Genomic DNA, 27,594 nt, shown 5'->3' with positions numbered 1-27,594 from the left:
TGGAATATATGGGTCTTCCAGGAAGTAGGACGTCCATGATAATGAAACTGAGGCCTGGTTTCCCTCAGATAGGAGGCCTATTTTCTTATTCCTTTCCTTTCTTTAAAGGAAAAAGAGCAGAGGTCCAGTGAGATCCCGCACAGATCAAGTTTTAAACATAGCAAAAACAATCCCAGCAGGTCTGGAACAGCAGGAGACCAGGAAGCTTTGAAACAGCAGGTGACCTTCTAACAACGCTGACACAGTTGGAGTTAGGCTAACACCTAACCACTACAAAGCAAAAGGAAAAAGAAATTCTTTTTTTAAAGCAGCAGCTTAACTTGCTGGCTCAGCAAATGTTTTCCCCTATTATAGTTTGGAAAAAAACATGACTTGGACGCCCTCTTTACCCTTAGCCCTTCCTCCCGCCCCCGACTGTACCATTAAGACCTGGATACTGGGGTGACTAAAAAGGATAGGGAATAAATCAGTAATTCCCAAAATCTTTCCCCCCACATTGTGCGTGGCAGCACTTGCTACTTTCTTTTAAGTTGATTGTAGTAATCGGGTCAGGGGTTTGCTCTGCTTGCAGGGTCACAGCCAGAGTGAGCACTGCCCTTTGGACTATTAGCTGAGGGGTGAGGTAAACAACAGGACTATATATATCAGTTTCTCCCAGTGCTGTTGTGAAACTGCAGAGCTGAGAGCACAGAGAAAGGAAGCAGCCTCGTCAGGAGGGATTGTGTAAGTAGGAACTTGGTGTTTTCCGGTACTTGATTTTTTTAGAGTTTGGTAAATATATGATTTTGCCTCTGACAAACTGTTTCTTTCCTCAGAATAGATTTTACAAAAAGAGATAGGTAGAGAAAAGTGACACAGAAGGAAGAGAACAAAATACTCTAACATTGGGGGCGGTGGGTGCTCTCAGGGGGCAGGCACATTGATTGTTGATCTCTGCCCTGCCTTTCTGCACAGCTTAGCATGAAGATGGGAGCAGGGGAGGCTGGTGAAATGCAACACTTTGACTCTGCAAAAAGTTGTGATATTTTAAAAATACAGTCATCAATATTGTATGTTGAGGCTTAAGTATTTCCCACTGAAATGCAGAGTGAGAACTCCACGGGCAAAAATAGCTCATGGATTTGAAGAGCAAAGATGAAATATGGCCATTCTACAGTGCTGTAGAAATGTCCAGGGATATTGTGAGCAGTAACAGAAACAAACAAACAAACAAACAAAAAAACATAAGGGAGAGCAGGTTCCGTCCATTGTGCAGAAATGGTCACCCTTGAAAGAGTCAAAACCCATGTCAAAATCAGGTGGTCTGCAATTAAATGCAAAATTTTGCAGTCTAAGTGGTGAGTGGGTGCTTTCAGGTGAATGAGGAAGGACCCTCAGATGCCAGTCTGAAATTCAGGGGAAAAGGATGGAATAAGGTTCTGCATAGCCTGCCTTTTAATGGGGAATTTTAAACAAATGTAGGTCTGTATATGGCCGACAAATTTAGGTTTTGTGATTAAAAAGTGGTGCGATTAGTGACATTTGTATTAGGTTGATGCAAAAGTAATTGCAGTTTTTGCACTTACTTTTAACCTTTTAAACCATTTCGTTTGCACTTACCTAATAACTATTTTCTAAATCTTATTGGATCAGCCTCCAGTAAATCCAATTTTGTTATTTATCTTCATTATTTTTATGTAGATGTCTGACAGCTATAATTACAATCAAAAGCCTATTATGTAAAAATGATCTTAAATAAACACAGTTGAACAGCCTATTGATTATAACTGAGGAAAATCTGAAAGTGGGAACTCTGTAATTCACTACCCTCTGCCAGTGGCTTTAGTTATTTTTTCATCAAAAAAAAATGAGGGAAATAGCCTTTTCATTTGTATTCACTGTTCAGCCATTTAGAACGTCATGCTATATGGCAAAGTGAGAGTACCAAGTGCTGAATTTATGCTGATGGTTCTATAATTACTGAATTTATATTCTAGAAAGTAGGGAAAAATCTAGCCATTCCAGTAAGAAATAAAACAGCCTGAATAATTTTAATGTTCTCTTTGCCATTCTAGGGCATAAACAAACAAACAAAACCCTGGCAGCTATAGTTATTGAAGGTGACCTATCTAAAAACTATCAATATATTACAGTAGCTAAGAGGTCATGTTTTGGATTTAGCAGAACTGGTTTGAATCCAGTGTCTCTTGTGACTTACTACCTGTGTGGACTTGGGCAAGATGCCTCAACTCTCTCTTAGCCATAGTTTCCTCAACTGCAAAAGGGGATGATGGTCACATAATTGGTAGGATTAATTGACATGATATAAATAAGTGTTTAGCACCACCTGCATACACCTGCATAGTTTTATAAATGCTCAAAAAACGGTAGCTATAATAAGGATAATTGTATCATCAATGTAAATACTATACTAAAGAAATTCCCTACGTTTCATCCAGATATACTCTCTCCTTTTTCAAATATTAGAATTTTTAAAATATTATAATAGTTGGGATGGCCCTAATAAATTATCCTCTCTTTACCAACCCCCCTTTACTTTAGGTAGGCTCTTATGATATATAGGTAGGAATTTTGTGGTATTAAATGATGTAAAAGATAATCAGGTTTTATAAAGTTCTAGCTATATCTAGCAGTGCACTAGAGCCCAAATCAATATGATTTGGGCCTTTCTACTCCCCTCTTAATTCTGGGCTCACTCTAAGAAACTTATCATTAGCCTCCTGACCTCCCTGCACCCCTTCTGAACCCCCCCCCAAAAAAAGTGGTTTTACTTTTTTAAAATCCCAGATCAGTGCCTGAAAATGCACCGACTTTCCAGCTGTGGAATTTTGTCCTGCTCTCTCTCCACAGACTCTTACATCAAAATGAGCCTAATTACTTGTGTGGATTTTTCTTTCTCTGGTCATCTCCACTGAATATGTTCCTTCTTTCACCACCTCTCTACAATTCACCTATTTTATTTGTATCTCTCGGCTGAGAGAGTTAGCCTTAGTTTTGGGAATATTTCTGGTCAGGTATTTAATTTTCCTACTCAGAGAGGGCATCTTTATACCCAAGAATGTGCCCTCCGGTCACAGGAACTTCCTGAAAGTAAATGGTGGCCAATAAATAACTGAGTGTAGATGTCAGTGAGTCTTAAATGGCACAGGAGGCAGTGATTTGTAGTATTTCTCCTTGGTAAGGTTTTTTTCATTGGTCCATATTTTTCTTGGATGTGGTAGTAACATTTGGGCAGGTAGTTTCATATCTGAAGAGATTCAGATCCTTTAATATTGACATACGAATAGAACTAGATTTTAAAGAATGGATAAGAGCAAGAAAAGGGAGCCATATCCAAGAGGTTTATAAATATAGAAGGTTTGAACCTCGAAAGTTAAGGGCCCACATACGCCACCTTCGTATTGGTAGACTGCCTTCACTGCCACCCCCTTTATTCCTGGGTTCTCTTTCTATGCTGGCTTTTTTCCTTTCTGTGCAGAATTGTCTGCTTACCCTTTCCGTTCTTAGAAGGGTAAAAGATGGAAAGAAGCAATGAGAACTTGGTGTATCTCAAATAAAAATCAAATCCTGTTTGCAGAACTTTTCTTAGTTATAGAGGCCACAGTCTCAAAATTTTTCTAAATGTGTGTTGTTTTCTAGAGAAGTACTTGGCTCCCTGTTTAGGCAAATCTTCATAGCATGCTTACTGAAGTATCTTGCTAAGCCAGATAGTTAAGAGGTGCTTTGACAATTCCCGTGCCTTCGGCAGATCTTTTCACCTTCATGGGACGATTTGGTGCATGGCGGTCCAACCTAATGAGCCCAACAATATGGAGACAGAATCTGTGGCTAGATATTTATAGGAAAGAGAATTATACTTGCTGGATTTATAGAAATTCCTAGTTACAGCTGTGAAGTTATCTGTAAAGATGACAGAAAGGTTTTCTCTTTTACAGGGCAACACCAGCAATGTGGAGAAGCCTGGGGTTTACCCTGGCTCTCTGTCTCCTCCCTTGGGGAGGAACAGAGAGCCACGAGCAGAGCTCCTTTTGTAAAAACCCTCCAGTCTGGCGCATAGGGGATCAAAACCCAATGCTGAAATCACAAGGTTCAATGACCGTGGTTGCTCTTCTTCAAGCTAGCTGATCCTTTTGCATTCGGCAGGCGTCTAGGTAAGATAGCCTTTCTGTGGTCTAAGATTTCATAAGGGAGAAGCTATTAAATACAAACATACATAAAATAAAATAAAAATAGAAAAGATATAGTTAGTGCATCACATTTTTGGAAAAACTATGTATCTTTGAATAGAGCATGTTAGAAGATAGAGACTAAGACGATATACACCAAAATGTTTACAGTGGTTTTCTTGGGGCTATGAAAATTTTTTCTTCTTTTTGTGGGCCTATATTTTATAATGTCCTACTAAATATATTTACAGTGGTAACATATTTAAATACGTTTCATTACTTGCATAATGAAAATGTTCTAAAATGTACTCCTGCAAATGGGTTAGTTATTTCAATAGAGCAAGTAAAGATGAGTGCTTTGCCAGAGTAGAATGAACACTAGACATGCCACAAAGGTCTTGGGTCATTTAATATATACATATATATATCACTTAATATATACATATACATATAGACACATATATGTATACATATATGCAAATATATGCAAATATATATGCAAATACACACACACACACACACACACATACTGGGGGTGCCAAAAAAAAGTATACAAGTGGACACTTTGGTCAACGTTGCTCAAGCAGTAGTTCGCCGTAATCCGAAGTGTCTTGACACTGATGGTGACCACTTTGAGCACCTCTTATAATTGCAGACCTCAAACATGACTTTTAGTCATCTTTTGTTATCAGTATGTATTGAGAATTACAATTTTGATACAGTTTTCCTTTCTTAAAATATATATACTTTTTTTGGCACCCTCTGTATGTGCACCTAAAATAAATATGTAAAAACAAACAAACAAACAAACAAATAAATTTGTTAAGTTTATATGACACATATCTGTAAAAGTATTTGTTGGGTTATTTGGCAAATACTTATTGGGTAGAATTCTCTGTAACTGTAAGATGGATTAAAAAATGTACACTTCATAGGATTAATTTGAGGACTAAATGAGCTAATGTTTGTGCAAGCATTTAGCATAAGGTTTTAACTGAGCACCAGTGCTCAATAAATAATTTTAAAAATGAAACTTTTAGTTCTTGACAACAATATAAAGAAGAGGTATGAGTAAGTAAAAAGTAGTAAAAGAGTTTCATCTAGAAAAAAATAGAGAAGAGAAAGAGAGAAGTCACTGATAAAATTAAATGAGATTATTCTATTTTTTGTATTTTTTCCCAAATAGTTTAGAAGACCTGCGAGTAAAACTGGAGAAAGAAGGTTTTTCTAACATCTCCTATGTTGTTGTTAATCATCAAGGAATCCCTTCTCGATTAAACTATATGCATCTTAAAAGTAAGGTTTCAGAGCATATTCCTGTTTATCAACAAGAAGAAAACCAAACAGATGTCTGGACACTCTTAAATGGAAACAAAGATGACTTCCTCATATATGACAGGTGTGTACACATACACATACACACACACAAATTAAAAGACTTCCTTTGTATTTAATTTAATAGGAAGTGATTTAAAATACCTGCTTTTATTTTATTACCAAATACTCAGTTTCAAAGTGAACCCATTAAAATGTTTAATTTTAATATTTTTGAAATGATTTTCTTTCACAAAAAAGAATTCACCATTTCAGTAGGGAAATAAAGAAAACTGCCTATACTTTCCCCCCTGTAAATTGGCATTGTGGTTAAACCATAAGAAGGATCAGTTTGTGTATCACATACAGTTGTAACCTAGGAATTCTGCAAGATGAACAACCACACTTCGCAGACCACTTGCTTTTCTGTAATAATAATGTCAGGCTACCTACCTCAATTTCTGAGCTATAAAGTTTGTTAATTATTTAGGTATAACAAGCATGAGTCTGCTTTTGATTCCATGAATAAATAAAACATTTGTATGTTGAGGGAACCTCAATGCATACATTATTGGATATTATTCACATTCTTAGTTGCTGCTATTTATGGTGAGCCAGACTTTGCCTAAGCCTCCTTGGTCTTACTCTAAATGTTTTTAATATTACATGTCATTGTTTTAGGACCACAAACTTCTTATTTAGTCAGTTGCAAAGTGTAAACCTTTGATATTCACATAAAATAGTATACAGGATAAAATGTGGGCAAGAAGGACATTTCAACTCCACCATTTCTGAGAATACCGAGTATTATAATTCTGTTTCTTTCATTGTGTGGAAATTTTTGTTGCATCAGATATATTTTTAAATAAATGGGCTACTGGCTGAGACTCTAGGATTTTTTTGTTATGCTGTGATTTCTTGCTGTGTGTCATTTGTGCTGCCCTCGCAGTTAGGAAAAGCTCATGTGATTCGCAGAGGCTAGTTTACTATAAGTCAGTGGTTTGGGCATTGGTAGAATTTTTAAGTCAATTACAGAATTGTATTTGATCTAGTCACAAGGACTATACTATTTTGATACTATTTATATGATGTATACATATCTATAATATTGCAAAATGCTAGAATTAGACTCACTGTAGTCTTGCTGTGACCACCAGACCTGGTATGCAGGGCCAGGGAGCTTGTTTGAGACCCCACTGAAGAAATTTTACTGAAGGTATGAAAGTGTCCTAGTTATAAGACCATTAAACCTATATAATACTATTCTAGACCATGCTTGAGTAGGATCATGATATAGAAAATATTGTAATGACATTGTATTTGTCCTTTTTTATTTTTAGATGTGGCCGTCTTGTATATCATCTTGGTTTGCCTTTCTCCATCCTACATTTCTTATATGTGGAAAAAGCCATTAAGGATGCTTACTGTGAAGACAAATGTGGAAACTGCTCTCTCATGGTATTTTTCTCAATTATTTTTACTGGGAGAAAAGGGAAAATCTTTTAAGAGCTGTCTAAATAAGTTAGTGTTTCATGACCAATTAGCTAATCATTGTTTCTGTTGGTGTACTAAACATAAACTACAACAGTAATTTTTATAATTACACACACTTATTGTTATGCAACATACACTTTCACACATCTTTTCAAGATCCATACTGCCGCTTTTATCTGGAAGGATTTTAGAAAATAAATAACAACATAGATCACATATTTCAATTACCACCAAGTGATACGGTGGGAATTTAAATGCTTGAAGAACTCAGACAACATAAGACAACATTATTGTAATACCCCGAGAGTAGTTCACACAAGAGCACAATGACAGCAAAATCTAAACCCAGCATTACCTGAAACAGAATCGGGCCAGATAAGTACTTAATTTTTTAAGGATGCAAGACTTTGTCAAGTTTTCCAGAAGCTTTTACACTGTCTGCCCATTCTGCAGTTGGATTACTACATTTGCTTTAAAAAGGAGTAAGTTTTCTACTCGTTACTGATATTTCTTTCCTAGAAACCATGAGAATATTTTTTCCTTATAATAAGAAGCACTATATTTAAATATTGTTTATAAAAAATATACTCAAGGAATTTTAATTTTTATTAACTAGACTCTTTCTCCCTCATACTGAGAAGGAGAATAATTGCAAACAGGGTTTGCTTGGTCGGGCAAATTGGCAAAATTTAAACTCAGGTTTAAAAATAATTCTGAATTTTATTTGTAAGCTATACTTCCTTCAGATTATTTCCCCAGCTCTAAAGAAAGTCATCTCAAATCTTAATGAATCATTTAATTAAATTAGTCGCTAAGGAGCACAATGGGCTAATTACTCTAGTTATGTTATTTCTCACATTTTAATCTTCAGAATAATTCTATCAGATTATTTTACTGCTTTTAAAGATGGGGAGACTGAGATAATGCAAATAAAGTATTACCTCAGTGTCAACCTTATACTGAGTGCTTAATAAATGCCAGCTATATTCATTCCTCATACTTTGGGATTATTTCAGTATTTTGCATTTTTGCAAATACCTAATAGTTTTAAATATACCTAGTTATATTGAGACAAAGGCAGAAACAATTCCTACAACATGCTCAAAATTTACAAATCATCTGTAAAAAGGAATAATTTATCATATGTGTCTGATATGCCAAATCAAATTGGAGTTTTTCTATTTCATTGTATTCTAGATGCCATCAATTGTACAACACATTATTTTATGTCTAATTAAAAAAATGCTGTCAGTTAAGGTAGGACACAAGCTACCCTACCATCAACAGTAGGATGCATTCCAATTTGAAAGATATTAAAATGTGGAAAACATACATTGTAGAAGCAATGAAATATGGTAATTGGTTTCTTGAAATTAATTAGACTACTATAGTTATTTGTGTTTGTTTAATCATTGAACCTTTAGAACATTACACAGTATATTCTAAACATTTATCAAATTGTATTTAAGTTTTTAATCAAATACTATGACATTCTCAAAAGTAATGCAGAAATAACCAAAAAAATGTACCACTTAGTAGTTGTATGTTAAAATCCAATGGAATCTAGAACCGTTCAAAACCTTTAAAACACCAAACCAAACCACTTAGTGAGGTCTCTCAAGTTGATTTTGTAACTTTATTTACAAATACATTTAGGTTGAGGTTTCATATTACATTGCTATATCTATAAATTTTGAGCCTATGATTTGTGGGCATACAAAACAATAAAGAAAGCCTTGCAGCAAATTAAAGAACAAGATTTATGCAGAATGGAATATTATATTTAATGGACAATGGGTACTTTTGGCCGATAGCACTACAGTAGAGACACATTAACAAAACTATTTCCAGGCATTTCCAGGCATAAGCTGAGGCAAAAAACTATCGATTTTGAGGAGTTTATTGGCATTTTTGAACTACCAGCGAGAAATTACTTTACCTCAGAATATTAGACTGGATGCACTGTTGACAGGTGCAAAGGGTTCCATGTAGGTCAGCTGATTTTAGGATTTGATATTTGGTTGAGATTACTGCAGTCAATTTAAGTTATTTTAACCAGTTTATTTAGTTTTGCTCTGTAGATACAAATAACAGTGGTTTAACTTTCTTTTTAAGCCTTATGTATCTCTCAAGTTCTTGTTCAAAATTCTTGAAAACTTAGGAAATGTACTTGATAAGAAAAGGAAATTTGAATTCTGCTGTTGATTTAACTAGTATAGAAGCTGAGGTGAACTGTTGAACTCTAATTGTATTATAGCCTATACCCTATGTTATCTATTTTCAAAACGTGAATGTTAATTCATTTGTAAGAGGCTTGAGGATTCTTTGCTTAAGTGCCAACTATGCACTAGCAGCACTTTATGTCAGCTATAGATGGGAATCAAACTTGAATAAAAAGTCTAGGTGTTGAGATTAGTATCAGATCCATTTCTCATTAGTATGATGCTAGAAAAACAAAGCCAGTTCATTAACTAGTTGGAATTTCATGTATGTTAGCTCTACAAATCATTTTCCACGTATTCCTGCTAAATCAATACATGTGTTGATAAGCGATTTATAAATCATTTCCAGACACTGGAAGATGAAGACATCTGTAAAAACATATCTTTGGGTACTGTGAGCAACACATCCGAGGCTCCGCAGACACATCACCTTCATCCCACGCGTGAGCATCAGCATATCGGGGGTGGCCAGCTTTCAGAGAACCAGCAACCAGAAGCGCCAAGCGCATCTGAGCATCCCGCTCTTCCAGCTCTCCATCACCACCATAAGCTCAAGGACCCTCAAAGACACGGTCACCTAAAGAACTGAGATGTGCCAGTTGTCAGTTCTCTTTCACACAAGAAACTCTGAGGAAGGAGATGTATAAATCAGTTACTCTGAAAGTTGCCCCAAGATTCAGAGTTGGCTCCTAGTAGCTGATGCTGACATTGTCGACATCTGGTATTTGAAAAAACAGGGTCTGCAACCACCTGACAGTGTAAAGAAAAGCTCCCCTCTTTATGTAGCTGACAGGGACTGTGGGCAGAGGAGAATGTCATTGAATCCTGACAGTGACGTTTGCCTCCAGCTGCCTGACAGGAAAGGCAGCAGCTTAAGCCCACAGAAGCCAGCAGCAATTGAAGCTGAAAAAATAAGGCAGAAATGTGAAAATGACCTTCAAACTAAATATTTCAAATGGGTTCTACTCCCCAAGTCACTCTAGACACAGTTTCATTTCCAGCATTTTTATAAGCTACCTAGTTAATAATGATCAAAAAATAAGAATTGGATTTGTGCAAACAGAGCAACCTAATATACAGGCCTCCAAATTTTAAGATTTTTATCAAAGAAAATTGTGACCCAATCCATTTTTTTTTTTTAATTACAGGGCAGCTGAAAGGTGATTGCAGCATTTGGTTAATATGTCTTTCTTTTTCTTTTTCCAGCGTTCTAGTTGCATTAATGAGAACAGGAACATAAACTATGACCTAGGGGTTTCTGTTGGATAGTTAGCAATTTAGAATGGAGGAAGAACGACAAAGACATGTTTTCCATTTTTTTTCTTATTTCTCAAAACAATATTACCATTGTCTTTTTAATCTTACAATTTTAACTGATTAAACTTTTAAGAAAGAAGTGAATTCTATCTTTTAAGATCTAGAAATACTTAACATATGAGTATTTTGCTATGACTACATTTGAAATATCCATTTATACTTTTTTTATATATAAGACTCATATCTTGATTTTTACTATCATATATGAGTGAAGCCTTTATATATTGTTTTCTCTGTCTGCATCACACTCTTTAAAATTTGAGAATGCCTGTCTTGAAAGATATAAGGGGAAAGATAAAAGAATGTTGTCTATCTCTTGATTGCTTAGAAAGTATTTCCATAGTCAATGATGGTTCAATAGGTAAACTCCCGTCCTATAAACCTGAACTCCTTTATGGTTAATACTATTAAGTGAGAATGCAGTACAAAGTTGGCCAATGTGTGGATTTGTTTCAATAAACGCAATAAAAAAATAGTTTAAAGCTGTCTTTTATTTATTGTTATTATTTAGGCAGTATGCTATATTGACTCTAAATAGAAGTGAATTTTTTCAACTGATTTTAAAGAGATTAAATAGCAACTAATGAGCTTACTGCTGTACTCAAAACCGTTTACGTTTAAGGTAGGGCTCTTTGCCAACAGAAAGGCGTTGCTCTAAATCGTGAATGGTATTACGGAGAGCTGCAATCTCCTTGTTTTTTTCTTCTTGAAGATGTTGAAGCTTCTAAATGAAGCAGAAAAATTTTGTTATTGCAACCCAGAAATAATACGATTAAATATAAGGAACAACAAAACAACAACAAAAACTGTACTTCTGGTTTAAGTAGAAGTAGGTACTAAAAAAGACACCCTATTTTGAAAGGTTTATAATTTTATTTTTGTGGGACTTAATGGGGTAGAACTGGTAAAAGGATACAAAAACATGCATTGGCACCATTTGTTTTAGTTTGTTCCCCTCTCCCTATATAGCTTGAAGTTTTAAAGCATAAATTAAAGAGTTGAATAAAAAATCGACCATCTGAGTGCCTAAGTAATAGTAAGAATAGTAAGTCAGCCTTAGTCCAAAATATATTATGGAATTCTTTAGATGGTCCAAAGACTCAGGATTTCTCTAGTGGTTTAATTTACTACTAAGATTTTACTTGTTTAAACTGAAAGTGACCTTTAAAGATTATTCAAAATCTAGTATTTTTCTGATTGTGTGACATATTTTAAGAAAAGTTGTTAAGTGTATTGTTAGTAAATATTAGACAATTTCTATGGAAACACATTAGTGTGTTTATTTTCTTAAGCAAAAGCCAAGGAAGGAAAACTCACGTACCCTTCTGTAGACACTCTGTGGCAAAACAGTAGAATCTGGATATGATTTTGGTTTAGTTTGAACTCTTGCTAGTTTGGCATCAAACTGAGTCAAGTTTAAAAAGAAAGTCATTGAGAACATTCTAGTTAAACAATTAGAAACAATTGTTTCTATAAATGTAAGTATAATCCATTATATCCTCTGACATATAATCTGTAATTTAAGTGTACACTCTGTGTAACAGAAGATAGAAAGTCTTTCTTTAAGAAAGAGCCAAGAACTCCCAAACAAGATTAACCCTGGCTGCATGTTAAGGTTACCTGGGGAGTTTTTTTAAAAGTACCAAATATTGGGCAGAGATTCTGGGTGGGGTCAGCATCATCTTTTTCTCAAGACATCAGGTGCTTCTATCATGTGGGGTCAGAATCTAGTTAAAAGGGTTGAGACTCTAGTTAAAGATAGATAAAAATATATTCACATCACTGTGCTTTTGTAAAGAAAATGTGCAATCAACAGTCGTGGGAGAAAACACATACACCCTCTTCTGTATAGACTTTGAGGCTGAATAGTAGAATTTGGATATGATTTTGTTGATTTAGTTTGATCTCTTGCTGGTCTGATATTAAACTGAATCAGGTTAAAAAGAATTCTCATAGGCCATTCTTACAGGTCATATTTTTTGCAAAGTCTTCCATTATAATTTTTCCCTTCAGGTTGGGTTTAGTGTAGACTCTCTGTGGAGTAAGAATAAACTCTCTGAGAGGTTGTGTTCCAGATTGGGGAGATATTCGGGATAGTTACAATGAAAATAAATAGCAGAAAGAGTTCTGTATATCAGTCAAACAACAGACTTGGGCTAACGGCCCCAGATGGGAAACAATGCACATTCCCAATCAACGCATTAGAAATTGATGGTCGGTCTTGAAACATGCCTTATTGTGTCTCAGTTGGCCACTCAGCCCTCTCTGTGCTTTGTGGGTACACTTGACCAGAAGGCAGTAGCAGCAGCAAAGAGCCTCTAAAATCAACAAAGTCCCCTTTTGCTCAATGGTTATACGGTCTTCAACACTACCTCACCAAGAACCCCAGGGATACCAAACTGTCAGGAACATGAAAAAAAAATTAACTAAGCCGGTGTATTTTGATAAAATGAGGTAAAGTGGGATGTAGGCTGGGAGAAAGTGATGAAATAACAATGGAAAGGGAGATTGGTAAAATTTAGAAAAAAACTTAAAGGACAAATATATTGTCTAAATACCAATATCTTGGAGATTTTTGACATCTATTTAAACAATCTACTGAAAAGGCTTCCCAGACAAGAACTGCAACCTCAACCTCTGAGATGCCCTATTTGAAATCCCTTTAAATTTTTTTAAACATCTGTTTTGTCTGCCCTTTGCTACATATTTTCCTACACAATTTATTAGGGAGAAATTTGTCCCTTTTTATCCTAAACAAAGAAAAAGGAACTTCTAGTTGGTTCACCAGTGTTCAACAATTTCTGCTGAGAAGAGAGTAATGTTAAGGATTAGAAACTCCCCACTGCTGGAATGGTAGTCCTGTGAAGTCTGCATAGACTCAGCTGTAAAATGCAGGTATTCCCTGAGTTATCTGATCCCTGCTCACAGAGGAAACAATATCTTTCTGGAAACCAGGACCTTTTTATGACTGAAGAGTCCCACCTTCAGGCCACGTGCTATAAAGCAGCGGAGTTAAGTTGTATAGGGTTTGAGCACTGTGTGAGATGGAGAATGAGGGTGTGTGAAGCCCTCTCAGAGTTGTTTTTACTCCTGAAATTTCTCTCACTGTAATGAAAGATGACCAAAGTACGGTCTGGACTCTAGACTAAGGGATGCATCCTTAAATTTAGCAGTCTTAAACATTTACCTCTAGCTGTAGTTTGATTATTTCATTTTGCCTTTCTTTTTCTTGAGTTCTTAACTTTGCATTTAACTCTGAAATTTCTACCTCTTTTTTCTCTATCAGTTCTTTATTCTTTTCTTCACTTAATTCAACTGAATAAAACAAAAATAAATAAAATTAATTCACCATAACATTTCCAAAATCTTATAAGCTTATATTTCTTTAGTATTTTAAACAATCCACAAGAAAGTAAATTTTATTAATAAAAACATGTAGTATTTTAGAAACTGTAGATGCAGAGTAGTTTAGATATTTTTGACAAGCCCCTGCAAAACGCTTGAAACACAAAAGTCACCCACTGAATGCTTTTAAACAAACTAATTTGGACTCAAAACATCAATGGCCTAGAAAATAAATAGCAGATTTAGTGGTAAAGAAGGAAACAAAACCTGTGCTCTTAGATATAGAGGGCCCCAAATTACTGGATGACTGTAGAGCTACATCAAACACCTGCTATACTCTATTCCATATAATTTGGCCTCTCTGATATTCACACCATGTCTTTATGCTTCATCAAACTTCCTCTTCTCTCAACTTCCTTATTCCTGTAAGTGACATCATGCCATCCAGGATGGGAGCCTCCAGGAAATCTTTGATTTTATGGAGAAAAGAGTCAATTAATTTACAACAAGCCCCCCAAATAAGGGACTCCATCCACAACTAATCCACTACTTACTTAGTTTCAGGCCTCATTTTTCCTCCGTTGGACTCTGTTTCTAGACTATCACTAGTCTCTAACCCCCTAAACGCTCCTGCCAGGTTAATCTTCCTAAAGCATACCTCTAAGTATGGCCATCACTTTCTCAAAAAACAATTTCAGAAGTCAAAGAATCCAGCACTAGCCACAGTGGCCTTTATCTTGCTGAATTTCTCTGGGTAGTGCAAAGAAAAGGTAGAAAATGGACTGTTATTCCCTAGCATGACTCAGGTCTCCCCCTCTGTATATCTTGGCTTTTATTTTCTCTTTGTCTAGAGGCTATTTTCCCCATCTTCACCCATCAACCTTACCCATATTCAGGATTTAGGAGCAGGGCCTAACACTAAGGTCCCATCTCAGCCTGGGATGAGGCAAAGTCCAGAAGGATATATTTAGCTATCCAAAACCTTAGAGAAATGGACTTCCATCTGGTCTCAGTCTATACTCACTATGTGCCTGGAGGCAGCATTTTGAAGACACAAATGCAAAGCAGTAGTGATTAAAACAAGAACTAAAGCACTGAAATGGATCCATCTTCAGATACTATTTTGGAGGACAGGTGTGTGATTTTTATCATAATTCCCCTGCAAGGTTTTGTTAAGATTATGTTGGCCTTATGAAATTAACTGGAAAATGTTTCCTCTCTTTTTTTTTGTTAATCCTCTGAAAGAATTTGTGTAAGATTGACGTTACTTTTCCAGAAATGTTTTGTAGAATTTCACCAGGAAAGCCATCTGAGCCTGGAGTTTTCTTTGTGGGAAAAATATTTATCATAGATTTAATGTCTTTAATAGACATAGGACAATTCAGATTTTCTATTTCTTCTTGTGCGCTTACCCCCCCCAAAGATATCTAATTCATCAAAAATTTCAAATATATTGGCAGAAAGATGTTTGCTATACAGTTAATTATGGAGTTCATTCACTTTTTAAAATTTGAAGTGATTTTCTCTTTCTCATTTCTGATATAATTGGTACTTTCTCCATTTTTCTTGATCAGTCTTGATGTTAATCAAATTTATTATTCTTTTCAAAAAAATTTGGATCTGATTCTCTTTATTATGTATGTGTTTGTAATTTCATTACTATCTGACTTCTTTCTTTCTAATTTCTTTGGGCTTAGTTTGATTTTTTTCCCCCTAAGTTCTTGATATAGGTATTGAGGTAACTGATTTTTAACATTTTTCAACATTTTTATTTAAGGCTATAAATTTACCTATAAGCGCAGCTTTATTTGTGCCCCACAAGTTTTGATATGTACTCCAGGTAATTCAGTTCAAAATATCTTCTAATTTCCTTTAGGATTTCTCTGTCGATCCACAGGTTATTTAGAAATAATTTATAAACATATAGGGATTTGATAATTATCTGCTTCTCAGAGGACTCAAAGAAAATCCAAAATTCTTTTCTAAAGTGTCTGTATAATTTTATAGTTCCACCAGTATAAGGGATCAGAGTTCCAGTTGCTCCACATCCTCATCAAGTATTTTTAAAAATATTTTAGCAGTTTTAAAAGGTTCAAAGTGGTATGTCTTTTTTTTGTATGTTTACAATTTTTCCAGTGGTATGTTCTTGTGGTTTTAATTTGCACTTTCTTGCATACTAATTATGTTGAACATGTTTCAGGTGCTTATTTTCCATCTGTATACTCATTTCTTGGGGGAAGCATCCAAATATTTTGCCCATTTCCTTATTGAGTTGACTTCTTATTGTTGGGTTGTTAGAGTTCTTTTATATTTTGGATATAAGTCCTTTAACAGATATGCATTTACAAGTATTATCTCCCAGTCTCTGGCCCGTCTTTTCATTTTCTTAACAGTGTTGAAGGACAGAAGTTATTAATTTTGGTGAAGTTCAGTTTAGAATTTTTTTCTAATAAAGATAAAAATTTATTGTGTTTTTTGTTTCTTTCCAAGAAGTTGTGCCTAATTCAAGGTTGCAAAGATTCTATGAATTCTTTTAGCAGTTTTATAGGTGTAGGTTTACATTCAGACCATTCATCCATTTCAAGTTGATCTTTTGCATATGATATGCATAAATATGGTCTCATCAAGAAGTTTTTCATACCCTTATGAAACTAGTTAGCTTTCAATATAGGTTTAGACTTGTTTTACTGAAGGAAGAAAATTTTATTAGTGAAATTATGTTCAATATGCTGAGCATATAAATATCAAAGTTAATTATATATTTTATATTAATTTTATAAGGACATTAATTGCTTCGTATTAAATAATATTAAGTGCAAACATCATGACTCTAATTTAGAAATGTAATTTATCTCACATAAATATATAGGCAGGTACAAAACCTAAATTAAAATGTAATAAGACAGTGTTCATTCAAGAATACTGGCTATTACTGAAAAAAGTTTAAATGTTCATTTAAATGATATCTTAGAATTTAGTAAATTAAAAATAAAAACTTACCTTTTTTCTGCATATCCTGATAAAGTTTCCTTACTTCTATTTTATGTCCCTCCTCTTTGATTTTTATTTCACTCATAAGTTTGGCAATATTATTTTTATATTCCTAAAGATTAAAATATATATTCATTCTTCAATTTAAATATGTGTAAACAACTTTTAATTAATTACAAAGGTGAAATTTTCAAATTTTATATTAAATTTTTATATGTAATCATATCTAGAGAAGAAAGATATTATTCATTGTTTGAATAATCACATTTGAGAAGGACTAAGTTCTGGCCCATGGAGATAGAAATCATCTAGAGATAAATGTCTTTTTATATTTGTTTTCTGAATACTCTTCACCAGTGTTTAGCATATCATAGATGCTTAAAATATGTTGTTTAATTGTATGAATGAATGCCATAACAACATTAAAATATGTCCAATAAAGCCAAAGCTATACTTTAGAGCAACAGCAGGCACCGTTCGATAGGTAGTAAGCGCATCCTACTGTACGATTAATCCCTTTGAATGTGGGATCCCTTTGAAACTTCCATTTCTGAAAATTATATAAACATCCTTAATTCCCCAGAAGGAGGTTAAGCACAACCTAAGGTAAAGGTTAGCTGCCTGTGAGGCTAGAAAATGATGGATTTGGGATTTGAGAAGTGCTCAGCAGGTGCCTGTGATTAGCTTTTTAGGTTGTTGAAGGTTAGAGGTGATTTATGCTAATACAGAGAGGGACACTGGGAGAGGTGATGGAAGAGAAATTCCCCAAAGATAAAATTTACAATTTTCCCAGGGGTAGGTTCCTTCATAAAGAAATCACCCACGGCAGAAGAAAAGGCAAGTAGGAAGAATACTGAAGCAGGGTAGTAAGAAAGAGAATAATGAAAGCAAAAGATCAAGAAAAGCCTCTAAACACCATAAAAGACAGGGACTTTGTTTTTAATCACTGTTGTCTTCCCAACTCCTAGTGTATATCTCTTGATATATATTTGTTGAATGAATGAGAGTGCCAATAAGAATTATTTAAGTCAGAAATTCTTAGATTAGACCTAGTGAATGGTCTTTCGAGGATCCATTAACTTCCTGAAATTGTATGCAAGATTTTACACATATATGTGTGTGTGTGAACATTTTTCTCAGAGAGGATTCACAGCTTTTAATAGATATTCAGTGGTACTGAAGACATAACAAAAGTCAAGATCTATTGGCTTAGATGGGTATAATTAAAAATAGAGGTACACTCATCCAGATTACATAAATTCAAAGGGATATAATCTAGATTCCTATTTGTGCTACCTATCCTTCCAGGAAACTTGGAAAAATGGCCAAACCTATCCAACCACTGTCTTTGATTTAAAGCTTGGCAGGTGAATATAGGGGTGAACCTCATAAATTGCTATTTTTCATATGCATGTATCTAGATTTCTAGATGGGCAATTACTGAGTGGCATTTATAAACCATTCCTGACTCAACTGGTGTACTAAGCAGTTGCTGCTCTGGGAAACAAAAAGAGACAAATTCTATGTATCTTTTCACCCATATTGACTTTGCCACCTGAAGATGCCCCACTAAGGTGGAATGCTTCTGTGAATTCTATAAGACCCAGGATTTTCACTCCAACCTCCAGGAGTGAAGGTGTCCTAATGTCTGGGCTGGGGCCAGGCTGTATTTCACTAGATTCTTCTTCCTCACTTTAGCCTGTACCAGCCCTAAGGAATCTAAACCCTTCATCTTTCTAAGGGGACCAGGACCCAGTAAGTTATTCTTGGTTGCCTTCTTTTTGTTTGCCTTCTTGGGAATTTTAACTGACAAGGGATAGCCTCTGGTTGTATTTTTGTTATTACAAAACTTAAGAATTCTCTGTCTACAAGTTACAAAACCTCTCCCAGTCCTATAAATATGGCCACTAAGTATCTCCTGAGTTTGTTTTTAGGCAGTGGTTCTCCATATGTTTTGGATGGGCCTGGAGGTTTTGTACTAGAGAATTTTCATTGGATTAAGGTCATCTGTAGTTTGCTTTGGACAGCAGCTAATTAAGAAGTTCGTAATCTTGGATTGTGGTGTTTTCTCATTAATTTCCATTCCACTGAAAATTCCTATAGTATTCAAGACAAAGCAGTGTTCTATGGCTCAACATTTTAGAAGAGAAAGGAGGCAAAAATTTCTCCCCCTTATCTCAGCCCCAATTATACCCTGACTTCATCTACTATTGAGTTCTAGAGGGTAGGGAGAGGATGGGAAAGAATAAAGGAAAGGGATAAAGACAAGGAAAAATAAAGCGTGCAATACAGTCCAGAGATACTTAAAGTGTCTCAGAATTGGTTGTGAGAAGCTAAATTTTTCAAGCACAGCCAGATGCTATTTATTACTCCTAAGAATTACCCAGAAGTTCTGGCAGGGTATTAGAATTAGCTTGTGTTTCTTTAGAGGGTCCTCAAGTGAGGAACCAGATTGAATTTAGAGATGATCTTTCAGGTTGAAGTTCTAAGCTTATTACAGATCAAACTTGAGTTTTCGAAATCTTAGGTCTGCTAGAGTTTGGTATATTGGCTCCTAAGAGATGAGAAAAAATCAGCATAAAAAACCTCCCAAAGGGTAGAGGGGTGGAAACTGATATTTACTGAGCACCTTTTACATGCTAGTCACTGTGTTGTATGGTCTGTAATTGCTGCTATCACTATGCTGTTCTTACAGGAGAGAAGAAAAAGTAGCAGAGGGTATAGTGGCCCTTGGGAGAGAATTAACTGATAATCCACATAATATTCCCTTCATTTAGATGATGCAATAAAATTGCAATATATCTTACTCAAAACAGAAAGACTAAAGACTCTTTATAGTAAAAAAGTTGAAAAGTGCTAACTAATTAACAGCTAGAATAAAATCTCTATTAATGTAATTAAAAATATGTAGCAAAATAGTAGCATCTTTTTGTGGTAGAAAGAAAAAGTGCAGTGATTTAGTAAATTATAGTCTGAAAAAGGCTAGGGTTCTCAAAATCTCTATTTCTTAAAAAAATTTAATTTATTAAAATTCTGGTACACACATGCACACATATACATGTTTACTCAATAAATTTTGGCTGTTTTTATTAAAGAAAATGACCATTTTTTTTCTAATTTGAGAACACAAATGCTCTACAGGAATTTGATTGATGTAAAGATATATAAACTTACCTGTTGATGAGATTTTAAGTTTTCTTTCATAAGATCAGCATTTCTTTTCAGCTGTTCATTTTCACCTGTGTAAAAATCAGAGCGCATCCTAACTTATAGCACTTTTCAATTAATATGGGAATATGTTTAACATTTCAAGTTTTCACTCATGTATACACATGCAAACAGCATCTACTACACATCTAATACACGTGCACAGAGTACATGACACTGGGAACGGTAAAACAAAAAAAAAAAAGATTGCTTTTCAAAGAATTTACAGCCTATTGCTGAGACATATGTGTAGTTGTATGTTATGGTAATTGCTCTGTAATGCAATGTGTCTGAAATGCACCCCTGTAAGAAAAGCCTAACTCAGCTTAAAGTCAGGAAAGGATTTACAGAAGGAGAATCACTTCAGCTAAGACTTAAATGATAAGGTTAACCCATGTGGGAGGAGGGCATTCCAGATACAGAAAGCTGTACAGAAGACTGGGTTTGAGTGAGTACAGCATGTCTGGGAAAATTATAATTCAAGTACAGTATTGTTGGAGTGTAAACTGTGAGGAGGATGTGCTTACATAGGTTGGGGCCATATCCTATTGGGAGGTAGACATATTCTATGTCTATGACTGAATTTTATTTCATAGGTCACAGAGTCATCAAAGAATTTTGAACAATGAAGTGAAATGATTCGTTATAATGTTAAAAAGATTATCTGGCAGTGTAGAGGATGAATGGGAGGGTTTTGACCCTAGAGGAATGGATATCAATAACAACAGATCAAGTAAGAAATAACAGGAGACTAAATCAGGCCAGTGGCAGGAGACAAAAGGAAAACGAAGATAACTAGATGATAGAATCACCAGGAGATTTAGTGACTGATTGGATAACAGAAGCAAAAGAGGAAGGGCCTACAACTGAGATTACTCTACCCAGCAAAGCTGGTTAGAACTGAAGGATAGAGAGATTCCCAGACAAGAAAAAGCTCAAGAAAAGGTGTTTGATGTTTTCCAATTTATAAAAATATTCTTGCTTGTTTTAGTAAGTGAAGCACTTGTGAAGGGAAACTAATCATCTTTCCCTTCCCTACTCACCTTACCAAAGCTATCCCTGTTAACAGCCTGGTCTGTATCCCTTCCCTACTTTTCTCCCAGCTTATACAATTATATGTAAACATACCACACATTTCTACTGGTTTTATTTGTATTCACCAATATAAAATTGTACTATACACATTACTTTGCAAAGAATTTATTTCCTAAAAGTCGATATTCCTTTAGGTCTTTAATTTTTCTATGCATATATGCAAAAACATTTTTGTAATTTTACATAAATAGGATATCATACATGATGAGACACTTTTACGACAGTCTTCTTTCTTTCATTTTTTTATGCCTTCCTCCTCTCCCTCATTTTTTCTCCTTCTTTCTCCCTTTGTTTCCACATTGCTGGTGTAATTGTGTATCCTTCTGTGTTTTTCGCCATGCTCTTAACCTCTGGATCATATATATGCATACACAAATACACATTTCCATTTTCTATTCATATCTTTTGCCCATTTAAAAATTTTTATTTATCTCTGCTGGTCAATTTGTAGAGCTATTTGTATATTGTAGCTATAAAGTACATTGGTATTTGAAAACATGTTTTTTGACAAAATAACATGTCAACTTCTTTTTTCACTGTCGTTGGTGTTTCTGTTGTGTTGTTGTTAAGAAAGTCTAGTAGGTCTGTTTTTTCTTTATATAGCACCTAAGGCTCCCAGATTGGTTAAGAAGATATTCCACAGCTCTAGATTGTACATGTTGTGTCCTAGATTTTCTTTTAAGTTTGTAGTTTTTTTTTCACTAAAGTCTTTTATCCATCTGGAATTTATTTTTGATGGTGAGAAAGAGTCCAGCTTTCTTTTCTTCCAGATAGAAAACTAGTTGTGCCAGTACCATGTGTTAAAATGTCATTCTTTTTCCAATAAATTGAAATATTCCTTGTGTCATATATCACATTAACAAATATTGGGGCCCATTTCTAGAATCTAGTTCTCTATTCTTTCTATGGATATACACATATTTTTCAATTTCTATGTCAATACCATATTTTCTTTTCTTTTTTTACTTTAAGGAGGGCACGGCTCACAGTGGCCCACACCGGGATCGAATCGGCAACCTTGGTGTTATTAGCACCACACTCTAACTAACTGAGCTAACCAGCCACCCCTATGCCAAGACCATATTAATTTCATTCTAACAGCTTCAGAGCATATTGTTATCTGGTAATGGAGGTTCCTCTCCCCCACATTCTTCTTATTTTTCATAGTTTTCTTGTTTATTTGTTTCTTTTGTCAAATGAAATTTAAGATTATTCTATACAATCATTTATCCCACCCCCAAATTTAGTATTTTAATTAAAATTGCATTAAATGTGTATATTAACTTCAGGAAAATGGACATTTTAATAATGATAAGTCTTTTCTTTGCCAGAAAAATGGATCAAACTATCTAAATGTTATACTACCTGGACATGATCTGGCTTGCCATATCTATAGGTATGCTAAATAAAACCACAGGACTTATCTGTGAACCAAAGCCACCTATTGAAGACATAGCTAACCTCCTTAATACTTTATATTTCAGTTGGCTCTTTGTTGGCTTTCACCTGTCGTACAATAAACATATGCTTATTGTCAGCACTGCTGTTTCCCATCATCCGACCAGATTCTATGTTAGATTGTCAAACACATATTCCCACCTTGGCTACTTTGTTATGTGGTATAAGGCTCTTGCTACTCTTGCTGTAGTAGTCATAAATTCAATAGCATTTACACCACTGTAGAATCCACCTGGTCCTGATATTTGACAAGTAGTCTTTCTCTGACCTAGTCAAAATCCACTTTAATCTCTTGGATTCTAATAATTTTGCAATATATTTTTCTAACATTGGTTATTCTCTTTCGGTATCAAACTGGGAGGAAACTCTTTAGGTGTGCAGTTGCACAGAGCCCTGCACTCAGAAGGGTGCCAGCTTGGTTGAATACTCTGCCACTAACATTTTGAAATTCCTAATAATTTTGTCTTTCAATGTGTATTTGCAAGTAAATTCCAATGGGACAATGGAGCAGAGAATATACGCGTATGAGCAATATTCATGTCTACTGCTCCTTGCCACCACGTTCATACACAGCATTTGCAATGCCCCATGAACACTGAATTCTGGTGGACTCATGATGCTTGGGAGTTCAGCAAGGCTCAAAGGTACAAGTACAAGTACAAGGTAAGCATGTTCTATCTACAACTAAGTAAGCAAGGGCCCTGAAAGATCTGAGAGGGCACACTTCTCTTTTGAACTAGAACTTGCTTCAAACGCAAAAAGAAAGCAATGGCAATCTAAGAAACACAAATGACCAAGTAACTCTCTGTAATATGCTTTTTTAACTTCTGTACTTCCCTCTACTAGCCAACCAATTATGCTGAAAATGATGACACAGAAGGAAAGGGAAAGAAGGAAATTCACAGTTCCCTTTTGTTTAGGTCCTTCTTTATTCACTGCTAGTAAGCTGAAGGTGGAGTGTTGGTAGAATGTGTACATATCTAGAAGTAAAATAAATAAAAAAGTGGTTGAGGTAGTTTTGTGCAGCATTCCCACTTTTCTGGTAAGTATGAAATAGATATAAATGTACAAGTCGTAAAGTATTAATTGTGTACTTTTGTGATTCTGCATGAATTAAATGCTATTATCTTTGTATTTAAAAGTGGTTTGCACAATATAAAGATAAATGGTAAAATTCATGCTCATAATTAAAAATTTTATTTATTTATATTTACTTAGAGCAACATTAAATAACAAATAAAAACACTGACATGTTGAGAGAGAGTACAGAAGAAAAGCAAAAAGCTTTATATTTTAGAACCTTTAATGTTATATTTTTCCTGCTTTTTGAACATGGGGCTCCACATTTTTATTGTGCACTTATTCCTGAAAATTACATAGCTGGCTTTGTTCATAGGTTTTGTTCTTCAATTTCCTTTTGATGCTCTTCTAACAAATCTCTCTTAGAAGGAGTCAATTTTTAAATAATTAAGATTCTGAAATATATACTCATAACAGATAATTTTCCCATACAAAAGATGATTATAGAAACACAGCCTTCTTCCAGTGATATACTAGAAGCTAAATGTCAAATTATTGTAAGGAAATCTTTCTCACAATTATGTTGAAAGAAGTATTTCTGCATTTTTCAAATGACTTTTAATTTAAGCAATACTTTTTTCTTAAGGAATAACTGATCACGGATTAGCCTACTTTCTCAGATTATTATCTTAAATACTATATTGAACTATAGTATTTAAGCACTGAACTATATACTATTGCTCTTTTTAAAACATTCTGATCAATGATCAATTTTGATTAAATCATTTTGCTTAGTATAATTTTTGTACAGTAAAGTTGTACTCTATATATCACAATGCCTTCCTTGAAACCTACCCTGGTAGAATATAAGGGCATAAATAAATCCAAGTTATTCAGATTCAGTTCAGACATGAAGAAAGCAATATTAAGTTGCCAGAAATTATCTAGAGACAACTGGTAAAAACAAATATGAATTCTACTGATTTTGGAGGTGATCTGTATTTGCAGCTGATTTCATGGGTCTGTCTTTCCTCCATATGAATGCCCATGTGTTTGAATTTGTAAACTAAATTCCTGAAATTCATTTGATCTGGAACTGGTGGTAATTTTTCTTGTATGGAGAACCTTGTTTTCTTTGCTCTAGTAGTAACCACTAACCATAAGTTAGAAGGCATGACACCTTATCTTGCATACAATAAATTACGGGGGTTCTCCTAAACTAGCATATAGAGTAATATATTATGCAATAGTAAAATACAAGAAAAATTCCTATTCGATATACAGGTAACCCCCGTGTAACACAGTTGTTAGGTTCCTAAAAATGCTGTGTTATGCGAATCCATGTTATATGAAACAAAGAACTAGTACAAAAAAGGGAGTTAAGTTCCAAAAATTAAAAAATCATACTATTATATTTTTATAATTAAGAGAAATATCTTTATTAAAGCAATTTTCACTAAAAGTATTAACATATTAATATGTATTAAATAATGTTTTCTTTGTCATCACTAGTAAGCACCATTAACCAAGGGCGTTTTCTTTTTGACAAGATATCTTCATTCTCTGAACTTTCTTCAGCATTATCTTGACTTTCTATTCTGTACTTTTTGCAAAAAATCTGTTATTTTAGATGGCTTGCTTTTAGTTGAGAGGTCTTTATAAATTTCATTATAGGGTGCTAAGCACTTGTGAAATTCTCTCTTAAACTTTGTGCTCTTTCAGTGGAAGGATCTTCATTTAGGAAATACTGCTCCAACTGTTCGGCTAAGTCTAGGCTTTTCTTTACACTTTTTAGAGTAAAGTGTTTAACTTCTTTGTTTTCACCTGTGCTATCGTCCCCTGAATTTATGTTTTTCATTGCATGAGGACTAAGCGATTTATAAACCAGCATAGTTTTACCATGTGATCGCCTGAAGCATTACTGCACATAAGTAATGTTATGTGGTTTTCTAATGCCTTAAAACCTGGTGCAACATTTTCATTTTTTGAAATAAATGTCCTCTTGGGCATTTTTTTCCACCAATGACTGGTCTCGTCGGCATTAAAAACCTGATATTTTGAATATCCATCCTGTTCAATAATTTCTTGCAATTACTTTGGATAAGTTTTTGCAGCTTCTTTATCAGCTGAAGCACTTTCTCCTTGTATTTTTAGGTTTTGTAATGAAAGATGTTTTCTAAAACGTTCAAACCATCCTTTGTTAGTAACAAAGTCAGGGTTAATAGCAGATTCTACATTTACTTTAAGTAATTGTAGATTTTGAAAGCTGTTTAATAATATTGGTGTCCAGTGGAATCTGTTTTTTTGAACAGTCATTAATCCAGATACTAAGGGCTTTTTCCATCTTCTCAATTATTGGTGCTCTGGGACGAGAGGTCATATATGCGGAGATAGAACAACCAGCAGCAACAGAAGCTCTAATTTTATGTTCATCTTTCTGTATAGTCCGGATTGTTGCTTCATTTAAATCCAAGGTTTCTGCGACATATGAAACTTTTCCCCCCCTTTTCGAGCTGATTCAAAATTTGTAATTTTTGATCTAGCACGATGAAATGTCTTTTAAGAAGTATTTTTTTATTTCCACCAGACATAGTTCAGGGCTACAAATTAATTCACAAAAGTGAAAAACATAATTACCATTTCTTTAAAAAAGGTTGAATAATACCCGAAAAATTTTAATCTATGTATAATGTAGTAAAAAGAAAAACACAAAGTTTTAAAATGTGTGTACTTAATACTTCACGAGCAAAATGGATTTAAAATTCTAATAAATTTTAAAATTTTGCAGTCAAATCTGATACGACATCCATGCTCAAATGAAAAATTTCAAATGAGATAATTTTTGCTCTTAAAAGCTCTTATTATGCTCTGTGTTATTCGGGGATTTCTCTAATTCTCAAACCGTGTTAGAGTGAAACCGTGTTCTATCATGCTGTATTTGTTGTACGAGGGTTTCCCCAATCCTCGAAATGTGTTACAGTGAAACTGTGTTATAGAAGTGCCGTGTTATACAGGATTACCTGTATTGTGATAAATCATACTCTAGTTCTAATAAGCCACGTCCACATCCTAAACTCCAAACACACATTTATTTCAAAGATAGGATAGATCCATTCTTCAAGATATAAAGACCAAATTTGGGGGCTAGAGGATAGGAGAATCAAGCAACAAGAAATAAAAGCCCATATTATAAAAGGATGTTAATACTTTTGCATAAGCTGCATGATGGGCCCTTGCCTCTCTCCACCCTGATAAACAGCATATCAGATGTAATTCATTAATATTGCTTCATGACTTTCCTTCTCAGCGTCAGGTTAGCAGTAATAACAGGAAAGGCTTCTTTGGTCCTTGGCAACGACAACATCTCATAAAGTATACCTAATTTGATCATCCAATCACTCATGAGAAGGAAAAAGACTCAAGTTTTCCCTTAAGTTATGAAATTCCAATGATTTTGCCCCAAACAGTTTAATACCTTGGCAAGAGGGACCAACCACTTTTTCACAAGTAAGTGGTAAGAAGTTAGCGGGAATAGACTGGCCAATGTAAGTAACAAAATCCAAAAAGTAGTGACACACAGATGTGGTATTCTAAACTAAAAGTCTCCCAACTTTTACAACTGTATGCCCTCTTAAAAATAATGAGCATGCACTCCCCAATTCATGTCTATTTCTTTACAAATTATACAATTATTACTAATGTTAATAGATGTTAGTGAGACAATGGAACTAAAAATGCATCGATAATTTTTACAAAAATAGATTTAACTCTTTGATATAGAAATTTGAAGGCAGGCTTCAATATTCAGATTGTTTTCGATACATGGTTTTTCACAAAAAATTTATTATTAGTTTCAGGTGTACAAAACAATGTAATAGTTAGACATTTACACCCCTCACACAGTGATAACCACCCCCCCCATCTACTACCCCTCAGACATCATACTTGGTTTTGATGGAACAAAT

General features: G+C 34.6%; 2 protein-coding genes across 2 annotated transcripts in view; one reads left to right on the top strand and one right to left on the bottom strand.

Moving 5' to 3' along the window:
• The first annotated feature begins 567 nt into the window (after positions 1-567).
• SELENOP (selenoprotein P) lies at positions 568-10,988 on the top strand. The gene is made up of 5 exons (XM_033110440.1): positions 568-723; positions 3,936-4,151; positions 5,353-5,565; positions 6,821-6,938; positions 9,546-10,988. The coding sequence occupies exons 2-5, from the start codon at positions 3,949-3,951 to the stop codon at positions 10,140-10,142; spliced, it is 1,131 nt and encodes a 376-aa protein (XP_032966331.1). The 5' UTR covers positions 568-723; positions 3,936-3,948; the 3' UTR covers positions 10,143-10,988.
• CCDC152 (coiled-coil domain containing 152) overlaps positions 10,065-27,594 on the bottom strand; it is a 35,854-nt gene continuing 18,324 nt past the window's right edge. Inside the window, exons 5-8 of the mRNA XM_033110441.1 lie at positions 20,024-20,088; positions 16,859-16,961; positions 13,701-13,828; positions 10,065-11,918 (exon numbers count right to left, since the gene is read on the bottom strand). Coding sequence (XP_032966332.1) covers positions 11,793-11,918; positions 13,701-13,828; positions 16,859-16,961; positions 20,024-20,088 — 422 coding nt within the window. The 3' untranslated portion in view covers positions 10,065-11,792. The remainder of the gene's footprint in view (positions 11,919-13,700; positions 13,829-16,858; positions 16,962-20,023; positions 20,089-27,594) is intronic.

Source organism: Rhinolophus ferrumequinum, chromosome 7 (assembly GCF_004115265.2).
Source record: "Rhinolophus ferrumequinum isolate MPI-CBG mRhiFer1 chromosome 7, mRhiFer1_v1.p, whole genome shotgun sequence".
Taxonomy (NCBI): domain Eukaryota; kingdom Metazoa; phylum Chordata; class Mammalia; order Chiroptera; family Rhinolophidae; genus Rhinolophus; species Rhinolophus ferrumequinum.
Note: the sequence above shows the minus strand (reverse complement) of the source record. Positions and strands in the feature narration are given on the sequence as shown.